General features: G+C 53.6%; 1 protein-coding gene across 3 annotated transcripts in view; it reads left to right on the plus strand.

Annotated features, from left to right (window-relative positions):
* The window catches only part of LOC135909509 (decapping and exoribonuclease protein-like), a 123,218-nt gene that overhangs the window by 80,232 nt on the left and 28,744 nt on the right, over window positions 1-14,242 (plus strand). For 2 of the 3 annotated variants that reach the window (XM_065441481.2, XM_065441480.2), the window contains exon 4: window positions 12,919-13,054. The exons of the other annotated variant lie outside the window; for it this stretch is intronic. In XM_065441481.2, the coding sequence (XP_065297553.1) occupies window positions 12,919-13,054 (136 nt within the window). The remainder of the gene's footprint in view (window positions 1-12,918; window positions 13,055-14,242) is intronic. 3 annotated transcript variants of the gene reach the window in all.

The raw sequence follows: 14,242 nt of genomic DNA on the forward strand, positions 1-14,242 counted from the left end.
CACGCCACTTCGCGAGAGCTAAGGCCACAAGGAGCTACCGAGTGACGCATGCCAGAACACACTATCGCCCTGAGTTGACGAAAAAGATTGTCTCTGCTGGCAGCCAAGAATGCACAAATGCCCGGTAGCAGGGTGGCTTGGCAACCAAAAGAATCCCACAACACGGGCGAATATACATACCAAGACGCCTATAGCACGTCGCTATAACTGGCACACGCCGCTGGGAAAAGTCCCAGTTACTATAGTACTTGCTGTCGCGATAACGAGTGTATCCGCTCGCGGCAGTTCGGGCAAACTCCTTCACCTTGGGCCTCCGATAAGAGCGACGCGGCATGGTAAGACCTCGCGCGAGCACTAGGCACCCGTTCTTCGGCTTAGCATCCGGAAAGGATCAACACAAAGTAAGCGCTTCCCGCACTGGCAAAAGCACCGTGCGCTAGCTCAAGGCCAAGGTCAGGAGCCAAGGTGTCACCAAGGTGTCGGCGGAGGTGAGGAAGCTTGTAAGTACCTAGTGAAGTCCCGGATGTAAGTGGCACGCTCTGGCGCGAGTGCAGCCGACTGCGGCCGCGCCGTGACGCCAGAGCCCCGCCCCGCCGCAAACTATCAATAGTGGAGTGCCACAGCTGACAACCGCTTGCGAGGGGGAACGGGTGATGTGTATGAATGGCGGAACAGTTGAATGCGCCCGCGCAATAAGGAAATAAGGAGAGGAGGCTGTGAGGAGTAAGGAATGCACCCACTCAACGTTGCTGACGTGTTCCTCAATCCACACATCTTCATTTCCTTAACTGCCCCCTACCAGTCGGGTGAAGCAGCTGGTAAGGGCTAATGCCCCAGAGTTATTTAGCCTATCATGCACTAGCTCAATGCTAACCTCAGTCCATCAAGTCCTATGGACACCGCGTTTTGACATACCAACTAAGACTCTTTCATGCGCACTATACAAAAAAAAGAACATACGCGGATAGTGGTAAAATAAAAAAAATATGCGTTCTAAACCAGAAGAACATGATGCCGCAACGGGGAGAAATATTAGCAATAGTCTGCTGGTCGCACGGAATAGTGTACAGCGGTGCAAAGCTAAAATGGCGAGTAAAGCACTATGGCAAAGGCGGCGGTCGAAGACGTTGTTGTTGCCACGGAAGGCGGGATTTCAGGCCACTTAATACAGAAGCGAGTACACCGTTGTTCCATCGGAGTTGTTGGCGAGTCCGACGAGTGCCGCATACATGGTAGTGGCGGTCCCCAACTCCAGCCACATGGGTTAGGACATTGCCAATTCAGCCGGCCACGCCACCATAGCCAGGATAAATGGACAACCACAGCCGTGGCTGCAAGGCATTTCTATGGCAGGAGCCGTTTCTCGGTGCTCCTTTCGCAGGCCGTCGCAGAGTCGCACCCGTCGTCCACAACGCATGACGCAATAGAAGGCGCAAAACGTCCTTGTCCCCCGCGCACCGATGACTCAGAGGGACCATTGTCTCACCGCGAAAATTACCAACCCGCTTCTCGGTAAAAAGAAAGAAAAGAAAAAACGAACATAAATCAAAATAAGAACGCTAAGTCTACATAAAGAAAAAAAAGAACTGTACAAGACATCCACGCAAAAATGAAGCATACTTAAAAAATTTCGAAACAATAATTACACTCGGCATGCATACTAAAAGAAGAAAAAGAATCCACACTGCTAAAACACACTGACAACACGTCTATTCTATAGGACAAAGCTGGGCTGGGGCCGGCTTCTTTTCCTGCACTGGCTGTAAGCAAACTAGCCCATTGGGGCTAGGCATGATACTGAGGGCCTTCGGGTGCGGAAAAGAGTGCGCCGTCCGGCGCGACATCCCACGGGTGTCACCTTCCTCCGGTTGTACCAATGCGTGCTTCCTAACGTGGTCCGACGCCCCGGGTCCCTGTTGCTTGCGAGTGATGCCACTGGGAACCAGCGCGAGGTCGTGGGACCGTGACGCAAAGTCTTTCAAGTCGGTGACTGGGATGTGCTGAGTTTCCCCTAAGGGTCATCCTTTAGCAAGTACGCGAGCGGAGACCAAGCTTTACTTTGCACGGACCAAGCCACATAGAAGCAAGCGTGGCCGAGAACCCCTTGGTCGTGTCGCTAGGAGCGTGGTTGTGCTACGAGACTCGATCACCTGTATTAAGTGAAGGATGATGGTGCTTCCGGTCGTACTTAGCCTTGTGCTGGGCTCTGGCCGAAGTGAAAGTCTGCCTTGCTGTGCTGAGAGTCGAACAAAGTGTTCTTCGAAGTGCTGAACCGTAAATAGAACAGCCGGCCGGCACCTCCTCGTCCCGGAGCTGGCATCGACTAACACTGGTCGCTGGATTTGCCAACTCGCTTGCGACATTTAGGAAGGCGGGAAAGAAACCAGTAGAACGATTCGTGGTGGTTAGCGTTGCGAAATCGAGGTTACTGTCTGCCAAAATAAATTGGGGATGGTTGGATTAAGCAGTTTACTGATTGCTGCTAAGTGCAGATGCCTAAAAACTAAACACCCGAGTGGTAAAATAGCAGGCGTTGCCGATGATCAGTCTTTTCTGAAAGCCGACAAGGCTAAAAACTTCAGGAACCCCTCAAACACTGCTCTCGCTGTCACTTTCCGTAGCGGAAACAACTCCGACAACTTAGAAAAATGATCAACGACTACCATCAGGTGTGGCAATCCCTGCTTATTCTCGTGGAAAGGCTCCATGAAATCGTAGGTGTCCACTTGCCATGGACGCTCACTGTCAATTGGTTTCATCAGCCCGGGCGGCTTACCACCATTTATTTCACCGTTTCATGGCAATAGTGAAAAATGTCACGATTTATGCCAGGCCAGGTCACCGTTTGGCTTACTTTCATAAAAACTTTGGAGCCACACAAATGACCTGCCAAGGGTTCGTCTTGAGAGGATTGCAACAGTGCGTTTCTCCGACGTTTTGTATAACCACTTTAAGCGGGTCCACAGACTCATCATTGGTGGCTATGTACTTCAGCAGGAGCCCACCATGATCCAGTAAATATTAATCCACCGGGGGCCCAGCGACACACGTTGGTTCCGGTTCACCTGCACCCACCGTACTACCAGAAGCATCTCGGTGCTGTACGTCCGAGACCGTCGCTCAGTCCGCGACAAAACGGATCAATTTGATTGGGCTACAGTAGCTTTTGTCTGCTGAACGAGATTATACTTCTCTAAAAAAGGAGTCTTATCTCGTTGCCACTCAGGACTGCAGCTATTGGCATCGTGGGTCCTCTTTCGAGAAGCTCCCCCGTTTGCCCCCTTTGTGGCACGCTGCTTGCCTACAGAGCGTAATAAGAGGTTTTCCCGTTGGCGGACTCGCCTGTTTCTCCGCTCGTTTCGTCCCCGACTATTGTTGGCGCAAAGGAACCCGCAGCGGCTGTGCCACTTGTAAGAAGGCTCCTGGCGGACAGTGGGGCATGAGATTCTGCATCCGCTACCACCTTGATGCTCCTTTTGTCGATACTGCGCTGGAAAGCCATAAAGCTGCATCAGGAGAGCCTAGTGCACCAGCCGGCCCGCAGTCTCGACGAGCCGCATCAGTTAACTTAGCACAATCTGGTCTTTCTGCACTATAAAATTTAGTGTACTATAAATTGACATAGTGCAAACACGATTGTGAGGCCCTCGTTAGTCAGGGGCTAATTCCTCTCTGCCGGTATCAAAGAGCGGCTGCTAAAGGCCAACAGCTGCAACACGCCATCGTATACCTGTAGGAGGAGCGCTCCTAAAGAAGTAAACAGAGATGTATCGCGTCAGTCTGGACTACGAACAGTCTGGTCAGGTGGGAGAGTGTTGTGTCGGCAGCGGCAGGCAAGCGGGGGGCCCCGACCAGCGAACGCCGGGCTAACGCCGGCGCAGTAAAGGAGACGCGGAGCGAACTGCTCCCGTTGAAAACCGGAACGAAGACTCGGCCATCCTCGGCCGTTTATTCCTAATAAAGGGTTCACACGCCAGATGATACCTCCCAATTGGTCCAATGTTCATCACATGACAGAAGGGGGGTGCGCCATCTAGCTCAACAACTACAAAACATACATATGCGATGGCACATAGATCTGACAGGGGGCGACACTATACTACATCATCCCCCCCTGGAAACAAAGTAACATACAGTGAAACGCGCACACACGACGCGCACTTAAGTCCAAAGAAGATTTCAGTTCATTCCCCCCCATTTTCACACACGCGCACCAGTTGCACACAAGCACGCACTTAAGTCCACAACAAATTCAATCCGTCCCCGCCCAAGTTCACATACACGCGCACCAGTCTTGGGCACTAAAAACACAGGCAGTCACTGAAACAAAGTTCAACAAGGAACACGGCACAAAACTCACTGTACCGCAACAAGGAACACATTTTACCTGTGTGAACGAAAAATGTGAACTGCCTCCTAAATGTCACAGCGAGGCCCCTAGCCGTGGCATTTTAACGCGATAGCGTTAAGGAGCTCGTGTCGCAGAAAAGCCGGTGTCGTCGGCGTCGGGTGTCGGCGTCGGCGGCGTTGACCGTGAGCGATAAATCACGGCAGGCGCTTCATAAATAAAAAGCAACTTCCAAGATTGGCCCGGTGGGAATCGAACCCAGGTCTCCAGAGTGTGAGACGGAGACGCTACCACTCAGCCACGAGTTCGATGCTTCCAAGCGGTGCAAACGCGCCTCTAGTGAATGCGGTGTTGCCTTCGAAACGAGCCGTGGAAAGTTATACTGCGGTGTATATCGGTAATTATGAACATGTAACGTACAGAAGTCACAATTACACGAGTTGCGAAGTGCGTTTCCGCTGCATTTCTTCTGCGCTTTCCGCACACGCAGAGCCATCTTGCGGCAAACACAGAAGACCCCCTCCTCTCAATGTACGGCGCTGCCCCGACAGGAGGCGCGCCGCGCGCGCATTGGGACCGCTGCCAGGCGCGTCGCAGGACTCCCTCTCCCCTGACGACGCTTCGCCGTGCATCCGGTTTAGATTACTATCTATCTCTCTGCCCGTGCCGATCACGACGTTTGGCTGGCGTAGATCGTTTCCCCTCCGAGACACCGAGTTCTTTGGTTCGTTTCGTTCGCTCAGGCGCACGTTTCGTTGACGCGCCGAACGCTGCGTTGCTCGACGCTCACCGCGTGATAGGTGGGCGCTAAGTCCGATGCGGGGCGCATCGTAAGTGATTGCTGTGCCGTAGCGCATTGTCTTATACCCCTTGGCGGGTCGACGGGAACGCTGTCGCGTCCCACTCTTGAAGGCGAAGCTTAAGCGTCCTCCAATTTTTGAAGACGGCAAAACGCTCTGCATTCAGGAAACATAATCGTCAAGCCGCGGAGGCCGTTTTTTGACACGATGAGGACGCGTGCGTACCTCAGAAGAACTTTGGGGGTTGCGACGCGTATCGGTCGACTTTAAAGACCTAGTCGTCCCACTATTTCCCACCCCCTGGTTGGAAAACTGAATGTGGTTGTCACTCGAAGCTGGAGAGGGTTGCCCAGGAAGCTCCTCTCGATGTCCCAACGAGTCCTGGGATGCTACCGATTCCCACACGGAATCATAGACGACTGCTGACTGTGCAGACTCGGAAGTAATAGTCAGACGAACTACCTAGCTGAAGCTTACGACTATGAAAGGACGATGTCACGACAGACGAGTCATCGGAATGACTATCCAGATTTGAATATGAGTACAAAAAATCTTTATCACTTGTACATAAAGTACTACCTGTTGGATCCTTCATCACTAGGGTTAACTTAGACACATGCCGCGTCTTCCCATCACTGAGTAGAAAAGTAGATGGTCCTATCTGGGCCTTGACTTTACGAGGTTTATTGTACTTAAAAATTCCTTTCCTGTTAAATCTAATTCTGACGGTGTCTCCCACCTTGACACGAGTTGCCTGAGCACCTCTACGTTTGTCTACGTACTGCTTAGTTTGCCACTGTTTCTGCAAGACCCTTTCTTGAACGTGAGACACAAGACTGTCCTGTTCCCGTGAATCTATACAGAGCCGCATGGTTCCATCCTTCTTGCGCACCACCACGAGTGGAGACACCCACTCGGAAGCCTCGACGCGCTCGATGACGTCGCAGTCCTCGAGACGTCGCAATTCATGTGTGACCTGGTCACGGAGAGCCAGGGGTAGTCGGCGCAACTTTGAAGATACTGGTTTCGCATCTTGCTGCCGATGAATTCTGTGCACAACGTTGTTGACGAGACCCAACTCGTCACTGGAAAGGTGATCAAAACCCGGAGGCACACCTAGGGGGCTCTGTACTGAAGGAAGTGATGGTAGACGACATGTCAGCGTTGTACCGTCGATCTGTATGCCCAAGCGTTGGATGGCGTCTAAACCCAGCAGTGATGTTCCTGTAGTTGTTACGTGGAACGTGACGGAGCATGACCTTTGAAAAAACTGGACAGTGGCTTGAAACAGGCCTTGAATGTCGATGCGTTGATTGGAAAAATTTTTCAAGTCCACTGTTTGTGACAGTCTGTGCTGTCGACCAAAGTGCTTTCCAAAATCCTCGGCCGTCATCAATGAGACAGACGCTCCCGTATCCACCGGCAGTCGCACGGAGACGCTGTTAACTACGACCGGAACTTGTAAATCCCTTATAGCTTCCAAGGTGCTCACTGTCAAGACAGACGCGGACGGCTGTTCTGCGGAAGTTGAAGACAGCGTCTCTGCGGAAGAGACGTGTTGAATAATACGGGTTTTTCGGCATACGGATGCAAAATGGCCCAACGTGTGGCAGGCGTTGCACCGCCGGTTCCTTGCGGGGCAATTCCTGTATGTGGCAATATGTTTCGTGCTGCCACACCGGTCGCATGCACCACGGTTCCCGGAGGAGCCACGTGCGAAATGTCGGCCCTCTTGGCGGCTTCTCGGAAGAAGTCGGCCCTCTTGGCGGCTTCTCGGAAGAAGTCCGTCGTCTTGGCGGCTTCTCGGAAGAAGTCGGGCGTCTTCATGGCCTCCCGGACTACGTCGGCCATCTGGGCGGCTCCCCGGAAGAAGTCGGCCATCTTGGCTCGTCGACGGAGCGCCAAGTTGAGCTGCCTCGATTCTCTGTATTTTCTCCGAGTCTAACGCGCGGTTCGCTCGATGTAGGGCTTCTAACGAGCGTCCGATCTCTTCTGCCTTGTCCAGGGACAAGGTTTCGCCATGGGCCAGCAACTTTTCGCGAACGCTGGCGTTCGCCACCCCATGTATGATTTGGTCTCGGACGCGCTCGTCATAGCTTGTGCCGAAGTTGCACTGTACCGCCTTCTCCTTCAATGCGGTCACGAATTCCAGGAAGCCTTCTCCCTCGAGCTGCTTTCGGCTGGTGAACTCGTGCCGTTCCGCCAGGACATTTGTTGACGCGGCGAACAGCCGGTCAAGCCGCTGCAAGAGTCTCGGAAACTCTAACGCTGGCGGGACCGCATCAGTTGACGTTGACGCTGCGCCGGTCGACTGCCTTTCTGCTTCGCTTGAAGCTGACGCTGCGCTGGTTAACTGCCTTGCTGCTTCCTGCTCCTCGGCTGCAAAGTGCTTCCGTTGTCCCTCACGCCCGAGAGCGCTGACGAGCGCAGACGCTCGCCGTGCGTCCGTCCAGTCGCCGCCGCCGGCCGCTTCGAGGTGGGCCTGAAAAATTTTTTTCCAGCGGTACCAGGGAATTAACGGAGGGCCGGGCACTTCAAGAAAAACGGGAAGGTTCGCCGTAAATGCCATGCCGGATAGCGTGCAGGAGGCAAGCCGGAGCTCGCCGCAGGAATAGGCAAGGAAGAGCAAGGGGGAGAGTAGGCCTAGGCTCGGAAGCCTCGCGACGCCAAGTGCGTCGGCGGCGTTTGCCGGCCGTGCAGACACAGGAAGGGACGCTTCACTCACGAAGCTCGTTCGTTTCCCGGGGCTTCGGTCGGAACCGTTGCGGGAATGCCATCCTCGTCGCCAATGATGTTGTGTCGGCAGCGGCAGGCAAGCGGGGGGCCCCGACCAGCGAACGCCCGGCTAACGCCGGCGCAGTAAAGGAGACGCGGAGCGAACTGCTCCCGTTGAAAACCGGAACGAAGACTCGGCCATCCTCGGCCGTTTATTCCTAATAAAGGGTTCACACGCCAGATGATACCTCCCAATTGGTCCAATGTTCATCACATGACAGAAGGGGGGTGCGCCATCTAGCTCAACAACTACAAAACATACATATGCGATGGCACATAGATCTGACAGGGGGCGACACTATACTACGGAGAGTATCAGCTGGGCTGTCTGCTTTGGCGCTAGACAGATGGCAAAAGGCCTGCGGCTGCTGAGGTCCCCACTACCCCTCGGCCAACTTACGCAAGAGCTTGCTCAAGGGCGCCTGCAGCCGTCGCAAGTGTATGCGGCGGGGGCGTGCAGGCTCAAGTTCTTCCGCTGCCAGGCTCCATGTCGTGGCCGAGGACCCGCCGATTTTCGCCATGTGGTACACAGGCTTTGTGCCGTCGTCTGTGCCGCCATACGTACTGACCGTCGCAATCTGCGGGCACCCCATATTCATGGAGCTGGACACAGGGGCCAGAGTGTCAGTAATGGCCGGGAAACTCTTCAAGCGTACTTTCCCCGGCGTGTCCGTCGAGGCTTCGGGCATGAGGCTGCGCAGCTACTCCGGGCAACTCTTCCAGGTTCAGTGTCAGGCACAGGTCAGCGTTAGCTTTCGCTACAGGAAGGCGACCCTTCCGCTTAACCTAACGACGGGGTCGTCGCCGACGCTGCTCTGCCGAAACTGGATTCATGCACTGGGCGTTTGTCTGCCAGAGTACCAGGAAGCCAGCGTGCATGTGGTGAAAGACGTCCACAGCCTTCTGACCAAATTCAGGTCCCTCTTGCAGAGAGGGGTGGGCGATTTTGCCGGCACGACGGCTGGCATCTATGTACCTGAGGGAGCCCTGCCACGTTTTTTCAAGCCTCGCCCACTGCCATTCGCCCTGAAGGACGGGGTCACCCAAGAGCTGCAACGGTGACAGCGAGAGGGCATCCTGGTACCTTTCAAGAAATCTGAATGGGCCGCTCCCATCGTACCAGTCCTCAAGCGAGACGGCAGTGTCAGGATCTGCGGGGATTTCAAGGTTACCAACAACCCCGTCGCCACCGTCGAGAAGTACCCACTGCCCCGGATTGAAGATCTCTGGTCAGCATTGTCCGGTGTAGAGAACTTTACCAAGCTCGACCTCAAAAATGCTTACCAGCAGCTGGTGCCTCAGGATGCCTTTCGGAAGTATGTCACAATATCGACAATTTTGGGGCTCTTTCAGTACACGCGCTTACCATTTGGCGTGGCCTCAGCCCCAGCCATATTCCAGAGGGAGATGGACATCCTCTTCAGGGGCACGAAGTTCGTGGAGGTGTAATTGAACGACATCCTGGTTACGGGCAGCGACGACGTTGATCACCTGCAGAACCGGCACAGCGTCCTCGCACGATTGCAGGACGCTGGCCTCAAGCTCAAGCTGGGAAAGCGCCTTTTCCTAGCCGCCAGCGTCGAGTACTTGGGACATGTCATTTCCAAGCCAGGCCTAGCCCCGGCTGACCGCAAAGTTGATGCTGTGCTCAAGGCACCTAAGCCCCAGAACAAGGAGCTTCAGAGCTACCTGGGCCTCATCAACTTCTACAGGAGTTTTCTGCCGAATGTGTCGGATCATCTACAGCCGCTCCATCTTCTGCTTCGAGATGGTCAGCAATGGGTCTGGAAGAAGGAGCATGAGCGGGTCTTCCAGCGCAGCAAGGAGCTCATCGCCAAGGCTTCAGTGCTGGTGCACTTCAAACCTGCTAAGCCTGTCGTCCTTACCGTAGATGCGTCACCGTACTGTGCGGGAGCCGTCCTGGCACGCCGGGACAAAGATGGCCAGGAACGTCCTGTGTCGTTTGCTTCTCGACGGCTTCTTGCTGCAGAGCAACCTTACAGCCAGCTGGACAAGGATGGTTTGGCCCTCATGTTCGGTGTCGAACGCTTCCACCAGTATCTGTGGGGCCGGAAATTCGAGGTGGTCACGGACCACAAGCCGCTGTTGGGGCTGCTGGGGCATGACAAGGCAGTTCCTGTGCAGGCATCGCCTCGAGTGGTATGCTGGGCCTTGAGGCTGGCAGCTTAGTTACCAGCTGGTTTATTGTCTGGGAAAGGGCCTGGGACCTGCCGATGCCCTGAGCCACCTGCCCCTGGCAGAGGTGCCTGATGCTGTGCCAGAACCTGCTGAAGTGTTCATGCTGGAACACGCATACCCGGAGGTGCTCTCCAGATCTACGGTATCTCAAACGACCAGCCGGGACCCAGTCCTGTCTCAGGTGGCCAAGGTGTTGTCCTGTGGAGAGGAATTGGTGCAGCAGGCCTATTGTCACAAGGTCGCTGAGCTTGCAGCAGGGTGGTCTACTATGAGGTTCGAGGGTGGTGATCCCACACAGTCTCCGGTCCAGGGTTCTGCAGTTGCTGCACGCGGAACATCCTGGCATAGAAAAGACCAAGATGGTGGCCTGGTCCCATGTTTGGTGGCCTGGCCTGGACCAGGACATCGCTCACTTGGTGCAGAGCTGCCATATCTGCCAGGAGCATCAGCGAGCTTTGCGTCATGTGGAAATTACCTCTGGCTGTTCCCACAGAGACCCTGGTCACGCCTACATATGGAGTGTGGGGGCCCTTCAAGGGCCATTACTTCTTGGTAGTGGTGGATGTCTTTTTAAAGTGGGTGGAGGTTCTACCTGTCACCACTCCATCAGCAAGCGCGACCATTGCAGCACTACGACAAGTCTTCGCCGCCCAAGGGTTGCCGGATGTCATCGTGCCCGACAACGGTCCTGCTTTCGCCAGCACAAAGTACCTGGTCTGGCTGACGAAGAACAAAATCCGCCGGATGATGGTTCCGCCATACCACCCTGCTTCAAATGGTGCAGCCGAGCGGGTTGTGCAAACCATCAAAGACAAGCTCAAGAAGAGCCAGACTGGGGATTCCCGGATGCAGATTGCCCGGATACTATTTCAGTACCGGACCATGCCCCACGATGTCACTGGCTGTGCCCTCTGTGAGCTCCTGCTGGGTCGGGTGGTCAAGACACCCTCGGACGTCTTGCATCCGGACCTCCGATCCACAGTGCTCTTGAACCAGCTGAAGCAGAAGCTGGCTGCTGACCAAGGATGCCGTCCCGGGCCTTTGCCAGAGTCGGGAGCTCTAGTTTTCGCCAGGAACTACCGTCCTGGCCCACCCTGGTCTGCCGGACAGGTGGTGTCTCGTGCCAGTGCCTCATCGCTGCTCGTCCGCATGCCAGACGGGGCCATGTGGCACATACACGCCGACCATGTAAGGCCTCCGCTCGGGACCTGGCCAGCACCCTCGACCGCCCCTTCTGAGTTCCAGCCCGCAGGAGGACTATAGGCGGCGCCAGTCACTTCCAGCGGAGCACCACCCACCTCGGAGGCGGCAACCGCCGCCAGTGGTGCGGCACCCGTTGGACGCATGTCGAGCCCAGCACCACTCACGAGGCCGACCACTACGGACCCTCCAGATGGAGCGAGGCTGGCTAAGGCAGCACCCGGCGTTGCCACACCCGACCTTTCAACACCGGTGCCCAGGCGGAGTACTCGACGGCGGAGGCCACCGGACCGTTACTAGCTTGGGTAGGAGGCACCATCGACTTGGTTTGGACGGTGGCGGAGCCTTCTGCTCTGAACATGGACGTTTGTTTCTTTTGTTCACCGAACAAACGGGGGGTAAGGGGGTGTAGCAAGCATGTGGCGCCCCCTGAGGCATAATGTTCGTTCGCCGCTATACTCGGTGGACTGCTAAGCTCGGCAGAGGCAACATTTGTCACCGCACCACAATAAAGACCGATGAGCACGGCTGCTCGGCGGTCAGTCATCGTTCAGCACCACCCCACTGCGGAGCGTCCGTCTAACGGAGGGTGCCTCAAGCCCTCCGTTGTTCACGAACCCGGGCGGATCGTGACACTGGCGACAAGGATCAGATACTCATGACAATCACCTGACTCACCAAACCATTACAGACAGATTGATCGGTGAAGAGTTTTTTGTGCTTGCATGACAGTGCCGACAAGCGAGCCTTCTGTGTATCATCTAGATGAACTTCGTAGAAAAAGAACGGCAGATTGAGCGAGTTGATGGTTTTTCATAATTTTCGAAAACAGCGCTAAAAACGTACACCGGACGACAGAATGCACGATGGGACACGCACGCTGCTGGCTTACAACTGCGTTTATTGCAAAAAACGCGATGGCTTAAAGCCTTACAACAAGCGTGCGATCATGCTAGATATTGATAAAAGCACTTACTTGCCATTCCCAACATATAGTCTCGTGGTCGCGGGTGAAATTAACACCGTTGTTTACCCCAGTTCAGCAAGCCCATTACCTTCGAAGATAAATTCAGACTAATACACGCAGTACCTTTTCTAATTATGTGAAATGCTTCCGCCACTTCCATTGTAAAGCTATCGCTGTACATAAACAGTATTTTTCTGTAGTCAAAGAACGGTTTAGAAACATTCGAAACAGTGGTTAAGTGTACTGGAGCTGCGATGAGAAACCGGAAGGCGTGGGATGAAATCCCTGCTTCAGCGGCCGCGTTTTGATGGGACCGAAATGCAGCGATGCCAGTGCACCGTGCATTGGTTGGTCGCTAATGAACCCAGGTGGTCAAACTTAATCCGGCCTTCCCTGCTAGGGCGTGCTTTATATTCATATAGTGGGTTTTGCCATGTAAAGAAAAATGATAAAACATGTTCTTCGCGCCAATAAAACTTCAATTTTCGTCAAACAGCTGCGACAGCTTGGTAGTAATTGCTCACCTGTCCTGATTGATATCGGTACGTTTGTAAAACCACGGTTATTTATCGTCGGCTGTGCCCTTGTACGGTGTTAAGCGCATTCATTTCTCGTTGTTGCCGTTGCAGGCACGTGTTGCTACGCTGGTGGGCCCACTGCCGCTTGGCCGGGTGCCCGAAGGCATTTTGCGGTTTTCGCAACGAAAGTGGAATGATCTTTTCTATCGAGGAGTTTGACGTTATAAGGATGCCGGAGAAGGCTGCGGTAAGTTGTGTGCCACCCCAGCCGCAATTGTGTATGCGGTATGCATGCGTCAAATAAGACAGTGGAATCCCGTACACTAAAAATATGATAAAAAATTCGCCAGGCATGGCTGGGAATACCACTGAAAATCAACGTCAGGAATGTTGCTCGTAAAGTGGCTTGACACTTGTAATCTAAGGTCAGCCAGCCTAACAAGACAGCGAGGACACCGAGATGATTTCCATTTTTCCAGGCTTCCAGGGGGAGGGATCGGTGTCGGTTCGAGGGAGACTAAGACAATGCGAAATATGGAGCGGCAAGCTTGCCGAGTCGTCATAATTAAAAAAGAAAAACAATTCAGTGGCTTTACGTGCGATAAACACGATCTCCTTATGAGGAACACCGTAGAGCGACACCTGTGATTTTCTTTAGCCACCTGGAGTTCTTTACGTGTGCCTAAATATGGGTGAACGAGAATGCTCGCATTGTGATCCCATCGAAATGAGGCCGCCGGGGCGCACATCGAACCCAAGGCCTCGAACTCGGTGATGCAACGACATAGCCATTACGCTACCGCGGTATTCGGAGAGCGGTCCTGATGCTTTGCGTGAAGCTAAGGCAGTATAGCTGCCATGTGATACCCCCTCCCTTGCACAAACTTACTGTAAGTATGAGGGTGAAATATCAGCGATGACCACGAAATCAAAGCAAGCAAGATTGCGCCTATGAAAACATTTCGCAAAGGAAAACAGCGTCTGGGTTCCGAGTGAAAAAAAATCGTCTTTAACGCATCTAACTCTGCAAACATCCAACGTGTCACATATGCTACGCTTCGTTTGATGCCTCAGAATACTGATTTAGCCGTTTAAACTTCAGCTCTGCATAGTTCGACAATTCACTTACTCATAATTAATTACTATACTCGAGACGTCTTATCTAAACCTATCTACAAAGTAGTTAGAGATATTTTCTGCAAGAACGCACAAACTGTAGTGTCTTGCAAAATTACACAAAGACAAAAATGAAGAAATAGAAAAGCAGAAATTTCATATTTAGCTGATCGGTAGTCTTTGCTGTCACGTTTGACTCTGTTGCCTATATCGGTCATCCAGTGACCTACGGCAAAGCTTAATAGCGACTAAGACGACACATTAAGTTACAACTTTGCCGTCAACCACAATGAGAACCGTGTCTCTCTCATGCTATCCA

This window comes from Dermacentor albipictus, chromosome 5 (assembly GCF_038994185.2).
Source record: "Dermacentor albipictus isolate Rhodes 1998 colony chromosome 5, USDA_Dalb.pri_finalv2, whole genome shotgun sequence".
NCBI classification, from domain to species: Eukaryota; Metazoa; Arthropoda; class Arachnida; order Ixodida; family Ixodidae; genus Dermacentor; species Dermacentor albipictus.